Genomic DNA, 17,187 nt, shown 5'->3' with positions numbered 1-17,187 from the left:
AAAATAAAGGACCAGGTGCACATCTGGAAGTGCGACAAGACTGAACCAGAGCTTTCTCTGAATCATAGTTCATTCTTCATTAAAAAATGCATAATACAGACTTGAAATTTACAAAGCAGTCTAGAATCCACATAATTTGTGCAAATGAAAAGTAGTGTGTACATACAGCATCATAACTTATTAAGTGGAAGGGGAAAACAGAAAAACTATGCACTTCACAAGTAGGCCCTGTGTTTTTCCTAAGTGAATTATATTGTTCTTTTGTGAAAGAAATATTCTCCAAGTATATAAGAAACGAACTCTGCCTCCATACAACGAAATAGTGCTTCATTACTAACCTGTTTTCCTTAATATTCTAGAACCATAACAATAAACAGATAAGTACTTTCATCAAGGTAAACTGAACCTCAAATTAAAATAAGTAGTCTGCAGCAAGCGGCCTAAAAGCTCCTAGGACGGAGAAATTTCTCTTTTTGTTACAATAATCCAGGGGATTCTCATCTCCTGGAATACATTCAGTATTTGACATTTAGGAAGAGCATATTGAATAAAGGCATACTCACTAAAGTTCAGAGGGGTATAGCAGAAGAATAAGGACAGATGACTGAAGTAGCAATTGATTTGTTTCCATGTATGAAACTTAGCATTCATCTTCTCCAAATGCTGCTCTTGGTGAGGCAAATAGTCCTACTGCCTCAATTTTTAAAATGGAGAATTTTGTGAGACATACTATTCAGGGGGCTAACAGCAAACTGGCAGATGCTTTGCAGCATTCACTGTCTACTCAAGCGTCAGTTTCCTTCTCAGCTGCTCATACAAACCTGGATTATTCTATATTGCAGAAGAGAAAAGCTTATGCTACATTTTTAGGGATTGGGTTGTGATGCATCTAATCTGATGATGATGACTTCATTCCCCTTTACCTAGGTGAGATTCCATATGAGCATGACCTGGGTCTCATTAATCAGAAAGAGTAATCTGCTCAAATACTTCCCTTTCTGCAAAGGCAGCCTCAAGAGGGTACTGCATTTTGCTCTTGCTTATTTCTTATTAGGACCTTCAGTGCTGCTACTGTGCCAGGTATTGACTATGAGAAAAAATCCAAGACAACTGGAAAAATAATCATAAATGTCCAGAATTTTGATCCCTGTTCACAGCTTATTATGCAAAATATGTAAACGGTCTTATTTCAAAAGGCTCTGTTAGGTATTCTACTACCTAAAATTCCTCAAATTAAAAGCATCCCTAACTGACACAGAGGCAATTCATTGTTTGGTAAAAGCCTATATCCCTCATGCAGAATATGGTGTCATTTCTATCAATAATCTTATGGATTATTGATATGGTGTCATTTCTATCAATAATCTTATGGATTATTGATATGGTGTCATTTCTATCAATAATCTTATGGATCATTTGATTTTAAACTAATTGTGATAGCTAATACTTGCTATTACATTTATAATTTTGATTAAGTCATTTTTGTTGACTTTTGTTTTGCAGTACATGTGCATTCGAATATAGTTTATTTTCCTGAGAATTTTGACATTCAGGAGGAAGCCTTAACTTAATGAAAACATGAGAGAGAATGCATAAGCACGGTTTAGTTTGCTGTCGGCACTCTATTATTTCAGTCATCAGAAACTTATGTTCTTTACTGAGTAAATACATTTACCTAGTGCAGGTTTGTAGCTTTGGGGTACATAAATACCATTAGTGCCAGTGGAGTTATAGTTGGAAGAATGCAGAGAACATATGGTCACAATTTGCCTACTATTACTGAGATGAGAGAAAAGACACGAAATGTGGGAAAGGCATATTTTTGTCTGGTAGAGTATAAGCTGCTAAAAATGCAAAGGAGTTAATTAGAATACTTCACTATGGTCTAAGAAATTAATTAGAGGAGATTTAGTTGAAGATTCATGAAATAAATTATCATTTGCCTAATATAAATAGCCTAAACCTTCCTACATTATGCAAAGGTGTATTGATCACACTTTCCAGTAGCTTTCAGATCACTTCAAATCTCATAACACTGAAACTACCAACCCAGTAATAGCAGCATTCTTGGGACATAAAGCATCAATCAATCTTGGACAATAGCCAGATTATAAATTGAAAGTGTTTGGAATTCATATGGCAATATTTCATTTTATGGACAAACTAGAACCATTCCAAATAATGTATCAAAAGTAACTTCTATTGAAACTTCATGTGACCCAGGCTTTGGGCTTTATACTTGACCTACATTATTCCACTCTGTCTTTAAACAATCTTTCAAATTATTTATTATTGATCTCCCTATCAATGAGAAAAAAGGTTTACTGAGATTTAAAATTTCTCATAAAAAACACCATCAAAAATTGGTGAGGGGAGATGAACAGAAACTTCCTCAAACTCATATAGATGACCAATAGGCACATGAAAAAGTATTCTTCACTTATCATCAGGAAAATGCAAATAAAAATTAAAACCAAATATCACGTCACACTAGTAAGACTAGCAAACAGACGAAAGGAGTAAACACACCCAGTACTGGTGGGGATGAGGTAAGCTCGCCCACATACAACTTTCTTATTAAAGGTCTATGATGACAAAAATAAGAAAAGTAAGCATCTTAGGTAAACAAAGTAAACAAGGCCCTGAGTATTTCAGATAGGAAATAGTACACAAATGGGAAGGACACAAATTATTCAATCAATCAGCAAAGGCAGCACACTTCATGCTGGAATATGAGGGCCAGTGCGGGGCCGTGGAGTTCGGGGCCCGTTTCCCCAAGTCTGGAGACCCTTCTTGATGGCCCATCCAGGCCTGGGATGGGGGGGTGGTGATGAAGTTGGGTACGGAGTAGCAGACTCATCTCAGGGATAAGAAAACTGAGGAGGAGACATTGGTCCAAGGTCACGGCTCGGGGCAGGAGTCCGGCTGCTTCCGGGTCCTTATTTTGTCCAACTCTCCCTGGGGCTGTGGGGCCGGGGTGGGCAGCGAGGCCTGGGGTCGGAATTGGGGGGCGTGACCACAGGGGCGGGGCGTCGAGGGCTTCGGGATCAGACTGCAGCGCCCTGGACCCCGGAACTTCAAGTTTCAGGTGACTGCCCAAATGGGTCGCCCTGTGTGCTACCTCTGAGGGTCACTTTGGGAGGGCCTAGAAGCTCTGCTTCCCTCCAGGCGATGCAGTACTGCCCTTTGTCAGATCTTTAAGGACCCACTGAAACGTCTGTGTAGCTCAGGTCCCCGTTTCCCCATGGATCTGTTGGGCTCAGTTTCGCCTAATGTAAATTAGTTTGCTGTTTTCTTTGCTTGTTGTGAAAGCAGCTCTTGGGGAATCGAGGAGATGAGGAATCCAGGAGTCGGTACCATAGGTGTAGGCTGAAGGATGAGGAGTAAGAGTAATCTTAAAATGGAGTTAGTTTTTCTTTAGCCCGGCAAGCTACAGAGAGTATCTCGTGGGCACGGCAGAGCCTGACAAGCTACCCATGTGGTATTCGATATGCCAAAAATAGTAACAACAAGTCTCACAACGGAGATGCCACTGGTGCCCGCTGGAGCAAATCGATGAGCAACGGGATGACAGTGACAGTCATAATTCAGAGCTATATATGCAACCAATATGGATAGTTTAAGTATAAAGTTTATTTATCAATCAAATGTATTAGACTGCTTGACCAACTGAATACACACGTTTATATTTGCATATCCAACTTGAAAATAATTTATTCTCTGGCACATGATTAAACACCAGCAAGATATTTAACAGTCAATTTACTCATTCCTAGTGACTCCTAAAACATTTATTGTAATAGCTTTTTATGAATCTCAACTCATTTCTTTTAAAGTTCTGAAACTCATTCTCAAAGACCTTACTTTTCACAAATGATGTTGATTTTTGTCCTGTTAATCCTTGAGTTGCCTACCTACATTTTCTTTTCTTCTTCATTAATATTTCATAACCAATATCAAGTATTTTCTCACAGACGGTTAAACCCAAGATTGGTTTAACTTCTTTCTAAGGCTAACTTTTTGCCAGAATCTGATCCAATTATACATACTGTTTCTTTTAGGATCTTGATGAATTCTCAGAAACACGTTTTTGGTCCTCTAAAGTACCCAGGCCTTGTATGGTACATTTGTAACAAAAAATAAAGAAAACTGACTTGAATCAACTTACCAGACAGTGCAGAGGTAAAAATGAATTACTATGAGCACAAGTGCAATAAGGCTGGGGAAGCAGAGCTTAGCTGTATGTAGCTGGTGACAAAAAGGACTTTATTTAGGAAAGAGATACAATTTTAAAGATAAATAAGATATATTAAGACAGAATTTTTTTTAAAAAAAGGAAAAGTGAGAAGTTAGTCTCAGGATAGCATGGCATGTCCAAGCAACTACAAGTATTCTATCTCTAATAAAAAAAAATCCACAGAAATGTGAAATGAGTTCAGAGATAAGGTTATGATGGGCCAAGGAAACATTGTTATTATTTGCATATGTTGGAAACTTTACTTTAGAAACATCATAGTAGAGCAATTAGAACGATGCGAAATCACAGGCTGTTATTCAAGAAAATGGGTAACCTTGAAATTCCTGGTAGCATACAGCATGATAGATCTGGAGCAATAATGAGAAACCGAGAAGTATAATATAAATTAAAAATATGTAAGTAGTAATAACATAGGACTTACTGTTTTATTCAATGCCAGGAATAGGAACATGAAAGTGAAAAAGGTAAAACTATAGGTTTCTGGCTCTGATAACTAAGTTATGGGAGTGGTGATTAGTGGTGCGGTGGCCAAGGGGACATAACGATTTGGTTGTGAGATGAGTGAGATATTGAATTGGCATAGCTAGTATAACCAGGCCAGGCGAGAGTATAGTTGTGGGCAAGACTTGCCAGTTGAATTGTAGGAATTGAGTGGTGTGAATGGATTTTTTTCCCTAAAATAACATGAGCTGAATAAAAGATCTTCCAAAGACAGTAGGACCAAGGGGATAGAAAAGACGACTGGGGTAGATTTGCCATATTAAATTAATGCTAAAGAGGCACTGATCCAGAAGAATAAGGAACTGTATAGCTGTTAAATACTTCAGAGAGAAATCCAGTAGATATGAAAAGCACCCCTCTACACACACACAATTTAACTAGATTTCTCTCTCCATTTTATTTTTTTTTACCAACCTTTACCCTTACACTTCCTCAAATTTTATGATTAAATAATTAACATTTTATAAATATATTAAAATCTGTGTTCCCAGTACAATCTCTGTCTGGTTGTTGAGCTACTGTTACTTTGAAAATTTCTACCTGAAAATCAGCCAAGGAAGCCTTGGTCTTTCATCAATCACAGCTTAAAAGCTTTTGCTATGACTTTCCCTCACTCACTGTGCTATATGAAGTCACAGCCAAATAATTTTACAAGTTTAGGACGTGTAGTTTATATTCTTCATTGTTTATTTCGCCTGGGACTCGGTGCTTCCCTTAGTTCTTAAAAGATACCTTTTTAGTCTCCCAGAGGGAATTCCATTTCCTGCTTAGATTTTAAATAAAATAGTCTTACCTAGATTTTATCCTTAGTTCTTTATTCTGTGAAATTCTCATTTGGACACCCCACCCCTAGACATTCTTACAAGTCATAATGTGAGGAGGACTTTCAAATAGTTTGTTGTTTTGTCTGTCCTTATGGTTCTTACATTTTACATCCTTCCTATAATATGCAAAGCAATTTTATTATAATGGAATCTTTACCATGATACTAAATTATGATATGTTAAATTTATCACTATAAAACAATAACAGCAACCAACATTTATCTAGTTTTCATTATCAGCTATTCTAAGCATATCATATTTTTTCATACTATTTACCTTTCTATGAATTTGGAAAAGCAAGACAATTTACTGCTTTTCAAATGTGTTAGAAACAGATATATGTTTTACAAGTTTCTTTTATATATATATATATATATATATTATTGGAATTGTGAACTCACACTTCTGGGTAAGAAAATAACTAAGCAATACATGTGAATATGAGGCTCATTTTGCTGCTAAATCTCTATCAATAAGAATTTACAAATGTCTAAAACATAACTACAACTCTAATAATGACTCATGACAGAATTAAATTTTTAAATGCAATCTGAGTTATCAATAAAAGATTAAAACATGCTTTGTAAAGTCCTGATACTCACATAATCTCTCTCCTTTCAAAAAATAGTAATTTTGAATGTATATTTATTGTGAATAGTGTATAAATGCTGGTTCCCATTTGAGCAAATCGATGAACAACGGGATAACAGTGACAGTGACAGTGAATGTATAAATGACATAAATTTCCTTGATAAAATACTGATCTTTTCCAGATCTCTAAATGTTACTAAATCCCAAGGATTAGTTCTTAGTCCATTACTCTACAGAATCAACATGCACACAGTCATTAACCCATTTTGGTGAATAATAGACTATTCTATACTTACTTCAAAAATCCAATTTTTGTATTAACTTGTAAATCAGCAGAACAATTTTCATTAGCACAAAACCTTGCAAAGTGTACCTGAAAATAAAATATGACAGCAGTTTTTGTATTTAAGTTCAATTGACAGTAAATATTTCTCTTTTTAAATAAGAAACATATGATAGATTAGAAAAATTAAAAAAACAAAATGTTAGCTCATATTTTATTTCTTCCCAAATGTAAAATTTGAGAATGCTCAATTTCAAATGAGAAATAATTGCCTGGTTAAAGAAACTAAGCATTTCCAGTAGGAAAATTTAAAATCTGAATTGTCAAATGAAAAAATAAAATTCCCTTTAATAATATATACCAAAAAAATTAATTAAAGCAAAGTGTGAACTCTTAAGTGTTTAAAACCTGTGCTACCAAGATTTCTTGTCAAGTTCCTTCCAACTCTCAGGCTTCAACACTTAGATACCATTTATTATTGCACATAAGCATGGCAATTAATTTTCACAGGACAGGTATTTTATATTTTTAAAAAGAACAAAATATAAATATTTATACATTTTGACACCATGAATGAAATTAATAGCAGTCTATCATAAAGGTTCCAGAATTTATATAATGCTGAGCATTTTTAGTGGGAGTTAGAGGGAAGGTATGTGGAAAGACCTGAAGTACACTGGGAAAAAAATGGATAGAGAAAAAGATACGCAGACAAGAGAAATGGGTTAAGAGGGAAAATGAGAGAGTCAGAGTAGGAACCAGTTAATTAAATGGGAAATGCTGTCAAATAGCATGTCAGAGCACAGACTGCCTGATCCTGGGAAAAGCAGAGAAAAGTATAAATGTCCAGGCAATTAAGTAAATGTGAATTTTCTTCTACTACTCTTAGGTGTAAAGAGGTCATTATAATAATTAAAATGCAGGTTATTATAATCACTGTCACTGTCACTGTCACTGTCATCCCACTGCTCATCGATTTGCTCGAGTGGGCACCAGTAACGTCTCCATTGTGAGACTTGTTACTGTTTTTAGCTTATTGAATACACCACGGGTTGCTTGCTAGGCTGTGCTGTGGGGGCAGGATACTCTCGGTAGCTTGCTGGCCTCTCAGGTCAGCCGCATGCAAGGCAAACGTCCTATAATTACAAATGGTCAAGGCTTGAACTTTGATACAAGTCTTCAATTTTCACTGTTAATGACATTTACAGAATACTTAATATTGAAAACTGAATTTCAGCAGAAAAATGAAATATCTATCCACTATAAACATTTTTACATAGGGTTCAGAGAAAATCTGCTGTCAGTTTATCATTCTCATTCCAGTTAGTATCACATACTAGACAGAGATAAATGTAAACTCTTATATCTTAAAGTGACTTGGGCAATTTTGTCTGGATAGGATATAAACTAGACCTTTAAACACCTCCTTAATGTTTAACATTCTGCGAATCATTAGCAAATGTTTTAATAAATTCTTTTATCATACACTCAAACATCCTCTGGAGTGTTTTTGTATGGTTGGATAGTAGAGGTCTGAACAACTCGGCTCTGAGAAGTAAATATTCTGTCAGAAACACCAAGGCTATTTGGTGACAAATTAGAAAAAGTATATCACTGGTTAGAATATTGAGTCCTAGGATTTGGAAGAGGCATAATAAAATTAAAAAATATTGTGTGGCAGAAATGTATATGTTTATTAATGAGCAAAACATGGCAAGAGGATTTAACTAACAAGATAGGAATGAATCCTTGGGTAGAGTAAAAGGGAGAGAGAAACTGAGAAAGAGAACAATAAACTGAGCACATAAAACAGCACTAAGAAACCCATGAATCAGCTTACTTCTACTAAGAGTAATCACTGTGTCACTGTATCACTGTAACACTGTAATCCAGTTGCTCATGGATTTGCTCCTTTGGGCACCAGTAACATCTCTATTGTGAGATTTCTTGTTACTGTTTTTGGCATATCGAATACGCCAGGGGTAGCTTGCCAGGCTCTGCCGTGCAGGCGAGATACTCTCAGTAGCTTGCCAGGCTTTCCAAGAAGGGCGGAGGAATCGAACCCGGGTCATCCGTGTGCAAGGCAAACACCCTACCCGCTGTGCTATTGCTTCAGCCCAGAGTAATCACTAAGAACATATTTTATATGAGCACATATAACAACACTAAGAAACTCATGAAACAACTTACTTTTACTAAGAGTAATCGCTAATAACATATTTTCTTTCACTGGTAAAAGAAAATGGGAAATCAGTCTATGGCTAAATAATGCCTACTCTAAAATATTCAGTTCAATATCCTAAAGGGAATATTAGAAGGGAAAACACAACCCAAGGATACTCAAAGTGTTTGCTTATTACAAAACTCATCCATAAAAATTTTCATATTGCTTATTTCTTCAGAATTATGAAATATTAAAACATTCTGTATGTCATAGTATTGCTCTGAATAAAGGAAAATATTCCTACTGTTTTTTCAATCTTGTCTTTTTCTTTTTTCTGCTGCAGAATCGGCTGTAGTGGTGGGAATTCCTCATTGCCTTGTTTGCTGAGGACCTCATGCCCAAGGGAGTAAGCAGCTTCAATCTGAATTGGGGTGAGGATGTCCCGCACATCTTTCTAAGGAAATTAAAATTACAACGAATCGATCAATAAAAATAATCACATAAATGAAAATATACAGAGCCTCTCTTTTCCTGTAGATGAAACCAAATGCCACATCTGGAAGTCAAGAAGCATTTCCAAAATGATAAACCATACATAAATCATTTAAAAGCGTGATTCAATATTTTATTTGATCTAATATTTTCCTATGGTAAACTTACATAGTAGAAACATTACTCTCTCTCAATTTGCATCTCGCAGTAACATTTTGATTCAATTGGATTTGATAGTGAGTATGAAATATCCTTTTTCTCCTATGCCTTATGGGCTTTTCCCATCTACATTTTTTACAGATTGAGAGTGGTATATAAGGGGATTTGTTTGTTGGTTTGTTTAGTGTACTTAATGCTAAGCACTCTAATTTTATTTTTATACTCTTCTCAGATATGTACTTTAAGCATCACAAAAGATTTTTTGATTTTATCAATATACAATTGTAACCCATTCAGAATATATTCTGCTCTGTTTGAAATTTGAATTTATTATCTTACTAACTTTTGCAACTTTTTTAGGTCTAATCTTATCATAAGTGGTTGAGAAGTCTTTGCAATTATATTTTAAAATACTGTTTTCAACTTCCAAGTAATATTTCTTGAATATATTAAAATATTTTAATTAATATATCTTAATCTTTGTTTCAATATGCAAGAATTACTTTTTTCATAACACTTTATTTTAAAGCACTTTCTCATGAACTTAAAAACTATTATATATTCATTTGATTATTCAGCAGCCTCATTAAGGAATGATCCCATTATCATCAAAATCATTTGCTAATATACATAAGTACAAATAATGCATAATAATAAGAAAGGAACTTCAAAAGTTCTATGTACCAGTTAAGAAAGCACTTCTTTAGATAGTAAATGTATATAGAATCTCAATGGTATAAATTTCAGGCAATATTCAAAACATGACATATCTTATAAGATCAGTTCCACAAATCTGCCTTAGAAATTAGATTTTTCAGTGTTAAGATTCCTAATTCTCTTTAACTTAGAAGTTAGACAAGTAACTTTGGAAGGTCTTCTTTGGGGGAAGGTGGAAACTCAGTATTGTTCGGGCTTACTCCTGACTCTGGACTCAGGAATCACTCCTGGGGTGTGAGAAGGTAGTCTTTTTTTTGTGATTTTTATACATTTTATTCTCATAAAGTGGTTCACAACAGTTCATTACATATAATATTCAAACACCACCCCACCAGTTAGCATCTTCCCACCACAATAAGAAGAAAGTGTGTGAAGTTTGTTGTATTTCATTCTGGAGACATTTAAGCCCATATATAAGAGAATTCAAGCAAGGAAGTTAAAACCAAACAAATGTGTGTTACTTTAGGCACATTGCTGGACTATAATATAAGGAGTGGCGTGGCCACAAATCTGGCCGCACACTCCATGAAATACTGCACCTCTCTCTTCTGGGAGCTTTATTTTATAGTCTCTGGATCTTGGCGGTTGATGAGATTATATGGCGCCAGGGGGCAGATTGTGGGTATGACTGCCAAAGTACTGGAAAACTGGGGAGCTGGGTGGAGGAGGCCCAGTCCCAATCTGAGTAGGTTTACAGATCTCAGCCACGGGGCCCACATACCTGGATTCCAGGGACTATATGGGATTCTAGGGATCAAATCTGGTTAGTTGCATGCAAGGCAAATGTTTACCCACTGTGCTAGTGGGCAAATAATGTTTTACTAATAAAATAATCTGTAAGCATTCATAAAAGTATGCAGTTGACAATGTTTTTAAATTGCATGAAATAAAACATGTTTATGGCAAATTTGATAAAATGTATCTTAGATACAACAAAGATGAAAAGTAAAAGTGACCTCATTGAAAGGGCGGTTAACATTCAGATATAGTCCCCTACACAGGAACTACATAGGTTTTTTTTTAGTTATTACAGGAGTTGTAGTCAAATAATATTTGAAATAATAGTCATATACCCTAAAGTGTTTTATATTAAACATTTTAAACTTAAATTTTATATTTAACTCTATTTTCAGATGCCATTTCAATCTATAGTTCATCTCATTTGGAAAGATTCATGAAGTCTTTCTTCACCATATATGACAGAGAGAGATTCAAATGTTTCACCACAGTAGAGGTATTCTCATATATTATGCTGGTGAGTCCTTCAGTGGATTCATGACACTGTAATTGACAGATCTCAGAGATAGTAATGTCAGTTCTATCTATAGGGATCTCAAGATTGGATTATATCTTAAACATTACTGCCTAAAAGAAAATAAAGAAGAGATTATTTCCAACATTCATCATTTAATTATCCCTAATGGATGGGGTAAAAATAGCGATCACACAGATAATTGCCATCCTTTTTATAAACATGCATGTTTTTGATAAAAAAAATCAATGAGGTGAATTAATAAACATGACATATCACATAAATACTGTATTATTAATTTATAAAATAGATATAATTTTTCCTCTTGTTTATCACATTATTAATACATGTCCACAATAGTTAAAAAGCAAATAGACAGACAGCAGAGTGCTGGGTTTCACCCTCAGATCCAACACTTATTATTCCTGTAACTGAGCAAATTAGTCTCTCAATCGTTCAATGACCTCCCCTGAAAATGGAAGTAATGACTGCTTATGGCAATTGTACTTACACCTTCTTCTAAAAATTTATGACATAAGTAAAAACACTTTGCATAAAGCCTGTTATTTAGTAAGATCTCAAGAAATGTCAGATGTTGTAATTATTATGCGTATGTTTTTCCAGTGTAACCGGGGAAAGCAATCAAGTAATTACTGAATTTCTTTTTAATTCAGGTTTAAAAAGCAGAACGTACTTATATGGTAGGTCAATTTTGGTAGGCGAATCTAAAAAAACTCATAGAAATTAATGGCAACAGCATTCCAAGGCCCCAGAAGAACATATCAAAGAACACCAAATAGGAATGCATTATCTTGGATATAATGGAAAATTTATAATAAATTTGGGTGAAAAATTGAGATAAATTTAAAAAATTACACTGTCAATCTAGAAACGCTAAATGAAAAGAGTTAAAGAACAATTATTAGATTTGTATTAACTTAGAGAGTTTTGGAATATTTGTGAATCAAAGTACTCAGAATTGTTTACTTTTCCATTCTTTCTATGAGAGATTATTTTTAAAAATTACTCCACATTAAATAATCTCCACATTAAACCTTGACCATATAGGAATGCTGCAAATCAGGGCCCAAATCCCAAGTTATCAACTTGTGAAAACGGAACAGCTTGAAGCCCTGAGTATTACAATAGCAAACTTGATTAAATTATTCCCAAGGTGTAGGAGCTAGACAGCCACTGATTGTCCCTCCACATGTCCACTGTTTTAATTCTTCTCAACAAGCTTGCTTTGACCAAATCGCATGTTACCTAATTCATACTAATTTTCCACAAGGTCTTGTCTACATCTGGTGTATATTACTTTCATTATCCTAATTAGCTATTAATTATGCTTTTCTCACAATATATAAAATGTACGTGCACTCTTGAAAGAACTGTATGACAGATATTCACACTTATTTAACTTTAACAGCTCAACCTAAGGACAAAAGCTATAATACCCAAAAAAATTTAAAGTGACTAAGTATTTTGGAGTGAAAGGTAGATTTGCTTAAACTATTTTGTTAAAATGGGCATGTGCTATAATAAAAATATTTTATGGATTATTACATAAAATAGGATACCCACAGTATGCAAATTAGCACATGCTTAGAATTACACAGTCTGACTTGTTTGAATTTCATGAAAATTTATATCTATGGCTAACTTGAGAAGTTAATTGTAGGACCATTTCTTCATGTTTTGCTATGGAGTGAAGGAATTTGTCTAAAATAGTTACTGAAAGAGCGAGAAATGTTTACAAAATAATGAGTGAAAGGATACTGATATATAAACAATTGAAGATGTCGCTTCATGGGCTTACTTTGTCAGAGGCAATTGTGGGAATGCAAAATGTCACTCATAAATCTACACATGCAGTGCAAGGGATGAGAACATAACATGAATACATAAGAGGAGGCAGGGGACATAATCTACATTTCAAAGGAAACGGAGGGTTCTTAAAAAAGAAAAATTTTTAGCAAGAAATATCATCAGGTTTGTGTTTTTAAACGCTTGTCTCACAGCAACAGGAGAAATAGGATGGGTAAGGAGGAGGTAAAATTATGAAGCACAGATTAGAACTTAAATCAGTACTATGATTTGTCACTGTAATCACTTAATTTAGTAAACTTGGTTTAAGAGGTAGAGAACTTTCAAATATATGGCATTCCAACATCCTGAGTGATGACAACATTCCCATTATTTTTGTAATGATTACAACATTAAAACAATAAAACAGTAGACCAATAGAACCATTAAAACAATAAAACATTCTTAGATTTTTCCTTTCAGAATTCTCTTAATAGCATCAAGAGCCCATCATGCATAAATTCATTCAATATCAATTGATTTTCTGCCTTGAGTGATGAGTTGAGTTAGCACTAGGAATACAAACATGAAAATGATATTGTTCTCAAACATTTTGCAGTCTAATCATTAGCATGTTCAATTATCAATACATTTCTAGAATTCCCCAGTGTAATTACTTTCACTTAGATTTTTAGTGGAGATGTAAGTATACATGGATCAGTTCACAGTGCACTAGAGGTAAAATATAATTGTGAGAAAAGACACTTTATAAACTATTCTTATATACATATATATATACTTACACTTGTCATAAGTGTAAGTATATATATATGTGTATATGATATGAATATGTAAGTAGCATTGTAGCACTGTCGTCTTGTTCATCGATTTGCTCAAGCGAGCACCAGTAATGTCTATATTGTGAGACTTGTTATTACTGTTTTTGGCATATCAAATATGCCACGGGTAGCTTGCCAGGCTCTGCTGTGTGAGCGAGATACTCTTAGTAGCTTGCCGGGCTCTCTGAGAGGGACAGAGGAATCAAACCCAGGTTGGCCACATGCAAGGCAAACACCCTACTCACTGTTCTATTGCTTAAAATATATTTACTTATCAAAAACACACTTATTATTTTGAGATTATTAAAACGCTAGTTTAGAAGTTGCCTAGATTTACAGTAAAAAATAAAATGATTTTACTCCAGAGAGATATAAAACTGAAATCTGAAAAATTTAGGAAATGAACAGAATGAACTACTATGTAAGGTTAGCAAGTTGATACCATAAATACAGCACACCAAGGTCACACACTGAACCTCAGGATATCAATGGGGAAAGACTTTTCTTGTCTTATCAATAGAATAAATACTTGCAGCTTTCACTGGGAATGCTGTGGGAAGGAAGAAAAATCTCCTCATGTGTTACTCCCACTCCCTTCTCAGATATTCATGAGTATTTATTCCATTGAAACTAGCTGAGAAATATCTATGAAAATCTTAAGGGAAATCTAACTTTCATGTTGCTTCAATATTCCTAAAATGTGCTGCAAGATGTCTACCAGGTCTCTCTAAATCAAAAGAACCTCAAAAATTAATCTTTTTTCTAAGATCTTTTCCTAATCTCTAATATTTAATAAAGATGCATACTTCAATGTAGCAAAGGTAGACTTATTTTTATATTCTTACATGTATGGGGAAACATTTCCATATAGATAAAAGTGATGTTAAAGAGATGAGTATTTCAATACATAAGATATATACTGTTCTAAAAAATCATTTCTAATATCACAGAAATCATATGTGAACTCTGAACTCTAAATTTCAAGAAGTTCTATTTTTCAAAAGTTCAGTAATGTTATGGACTCAGTATCAAATAAAGATTTAAAAAATTAACAACTATAACACAATGTATTTTTTAAAGCAAAACAAAAATAGAACCTTTATACTTTCTTTTGATTTTCTCAAGAATAAATTTTGGCCAAGTAAAACAATACAACATGATACTGTTTTGATAATGCATAGACTAAGTAGAATTGAGAGAACTGATATATCTAGCAACCACATAAATCACCAAAGTTCACAACAAATATTATACATTCTACATGTACATATTAGCATTATAGATGCTTAGGAAATTGTTGAAATTTATTTACTAGATTCCAAGATTTAGTGCTGAAACCAAAAATGGGAACACTAAAGAGAATAATGAAAAATTAAGTTTTACAATGACATTTGGTTTTACTAAAAGTAAAATTCTCTCTGTCATCAAAGGATGCTATAGGTTTTATATGCATAGTTTTAGAGATTTTCACTTGTGTAAGATAATGAAGGAATTTTGAATAAGAACATAAACAAAATTCAATCTTTTCTTCACCTTCAAGATTTCAATGACTCTTACTTGTAATATTGATGGAACTTTTCTAGCTAATTGCTTTAATATTCATTTCAAATAATTTACTGATCCTACTAGGATCTCTGAATTCAATTTGCTCTCCATCCTTTAATTTCTATATTATCTTTCCTTTTTTCTTAATAGACAATAGAACAATGAACCTGCATACTTTCCCCCATCAATTCAATTGTCCCTCCCTTGCTTTGCTTTCTTAATCACATCTCTGAATAATTACAGTTTTCAAATTAGAATACAATGGAAAAAAAACCCTACAGTCCCACTGAATAATCTCAAGTACCATGACTGTAGTGAACGTTAAGTCTGTCTCACATGTAAAACACTATATCTTACTCTCACTTTCCTAGAACATTACATACATTCTTCCCAAACTCCAAGCACTTCCCCCCTTCCTACTGATAGAAATCTGTTTCCTTTTTTTTCAGTGAGTAATTAAAGCAATCAGAAGAGAACCTCCATAGTCCTCCCAACCATAGCATCTGCAAGCACCTACACAGATGAACTACACAAATGCTTTATCTAAGACTATAACCTTTACTTATCAATTAATACCACCCTTCTAGTATTTTCAAGAACTTTGCTCCAACTATTACATCCTCTCACCACACTACTGAAAAAGAAAACAAGCATGAAATTATGCTATGTATCCCATTTTAAAATAAGCAAGTCTTCATTCGACCTCTCTTGTTCGATGCTGATTCCCAATTCCACCTCTTTGGTCTCCTCTGGAGCAAAACTCTGTGCAAGTATAACCTGCACTGTCACCTATTCTTCTCTTTTTTTTCTATAGTACTATAAATGTTCCCTGAAAAACTATTGTTGCAAACAACTGATGACCTCCATATTGCTACACCTAATAATTAGCCTAAGTACTCATCTTACTTGACTAAGCAGCAGAATTAAAATCTTATTGCTTCTTTTTGTTCTGTATCATTCACTTCACTTCTGAGGAGTGCAACACGCCTTGAATTTCTTCCTTATTAACTTGTCAATCTCATTTCTTCTATCAGCCTTCTCTTCTCTCAAGCCTATTCAGTAGCATCCCAGAAAACAGACATGTACCCTAATCTGTGCTGATCACAGCCATATCAGAAAGATTTATCAATCACATGCCAAAAGATTTATGCCTCTCTGCAACTTCAGATTAGTATATAAAAAATGCTTTACTTAAATTAACACTTGAAAGTAAAACAGGTCTCTCCAGTTTGGCTGATTTACAAATGAACTCCATAATTTCCTACCTCAAAGCTGTTTTCCTTGAAATATTATTTCTATTGATGAAAATTGCATTGTTAGAATTGCCTGGGCTAAAGACCTTAAAATCAGCCTGGAGCATCTATTGCTTAAAAGCATACATTGATTTGTTTGCAAGTAATACAGGAACTATCTTCAACTACTTTTCACTAAAACTACTGTTGTCATCTTCACTGTAGCCATGTGTCCCTTTTTGCCAACTTTGATACCTATGGTCTAGTCGCAACATAGAAGTCAGAGTACGGTATCTTTTTTTTCGTATGGAAATAAGATAACATCATTTTCCTTTGTTCAATAATAGATCTTTATTTCCATGATATGATTTGACCTTCTTCCACTACTTGCCTCTAGTTCACATATCAGACCCTGGCCTTTTCATTATTTTCTAAACAATAAGTAATAATCTGGCCTTGAGGCATTTCTTGTTACCCAGCTTTTTTCTCTTGTGATACAATCCGAGAGCAGAGATTCTCAAGGT

At 34.3% G+C, this 17,187-nt stretch overlaps 1 protein-coding gene across 1 annotated transcript in view; it reads right to left on the bottom strand.

The window, feature by feature from the left end:
* ITGA4 (integrin subunit alpha 4) overlaps positions 1-17,187 on the bottom strand; it is a 77,293-nt gene that overhangs the window by 16,477 nt on the left and 43,629 nt on the right. The window contains exons 16-17 of the mRNA XM_004601377.2: positions 8,926-9,075; positions 6,471-6,547 (exon numbers count right to left, since the gene is read on the bottom strand). Coding sequence (XP_004601434.1) covers positions 6,471-6,547; positions 8,926-9,075 — 227 coding nt within the window. The remainder of the gene's footprint in view (positions 1-6,470; positions 6,548-8,925; positions 9,076-17,187) is intronic.

This window comes from Sorex araneus, chromosome X, assembly GCF_027595985.1.
Source record: "Sorex araneus isolate mSorAra2 chromosome X, mSorAra2.pri, whole genome shotgun sequence".
In the NCBI taxonomy this organism is placed as follows: domain Eukaryota; kingdom Metazoa; phylum Chordata; class Mammalia; order Eulipotyphla; family Soricidae; genus Sorex; species Sorex araneus.
The sequence above is the reverse complement of the archived record's forward strand: the minus strand, read 5'-3'. Positions and strand labels throughout refer to the sequence as shown.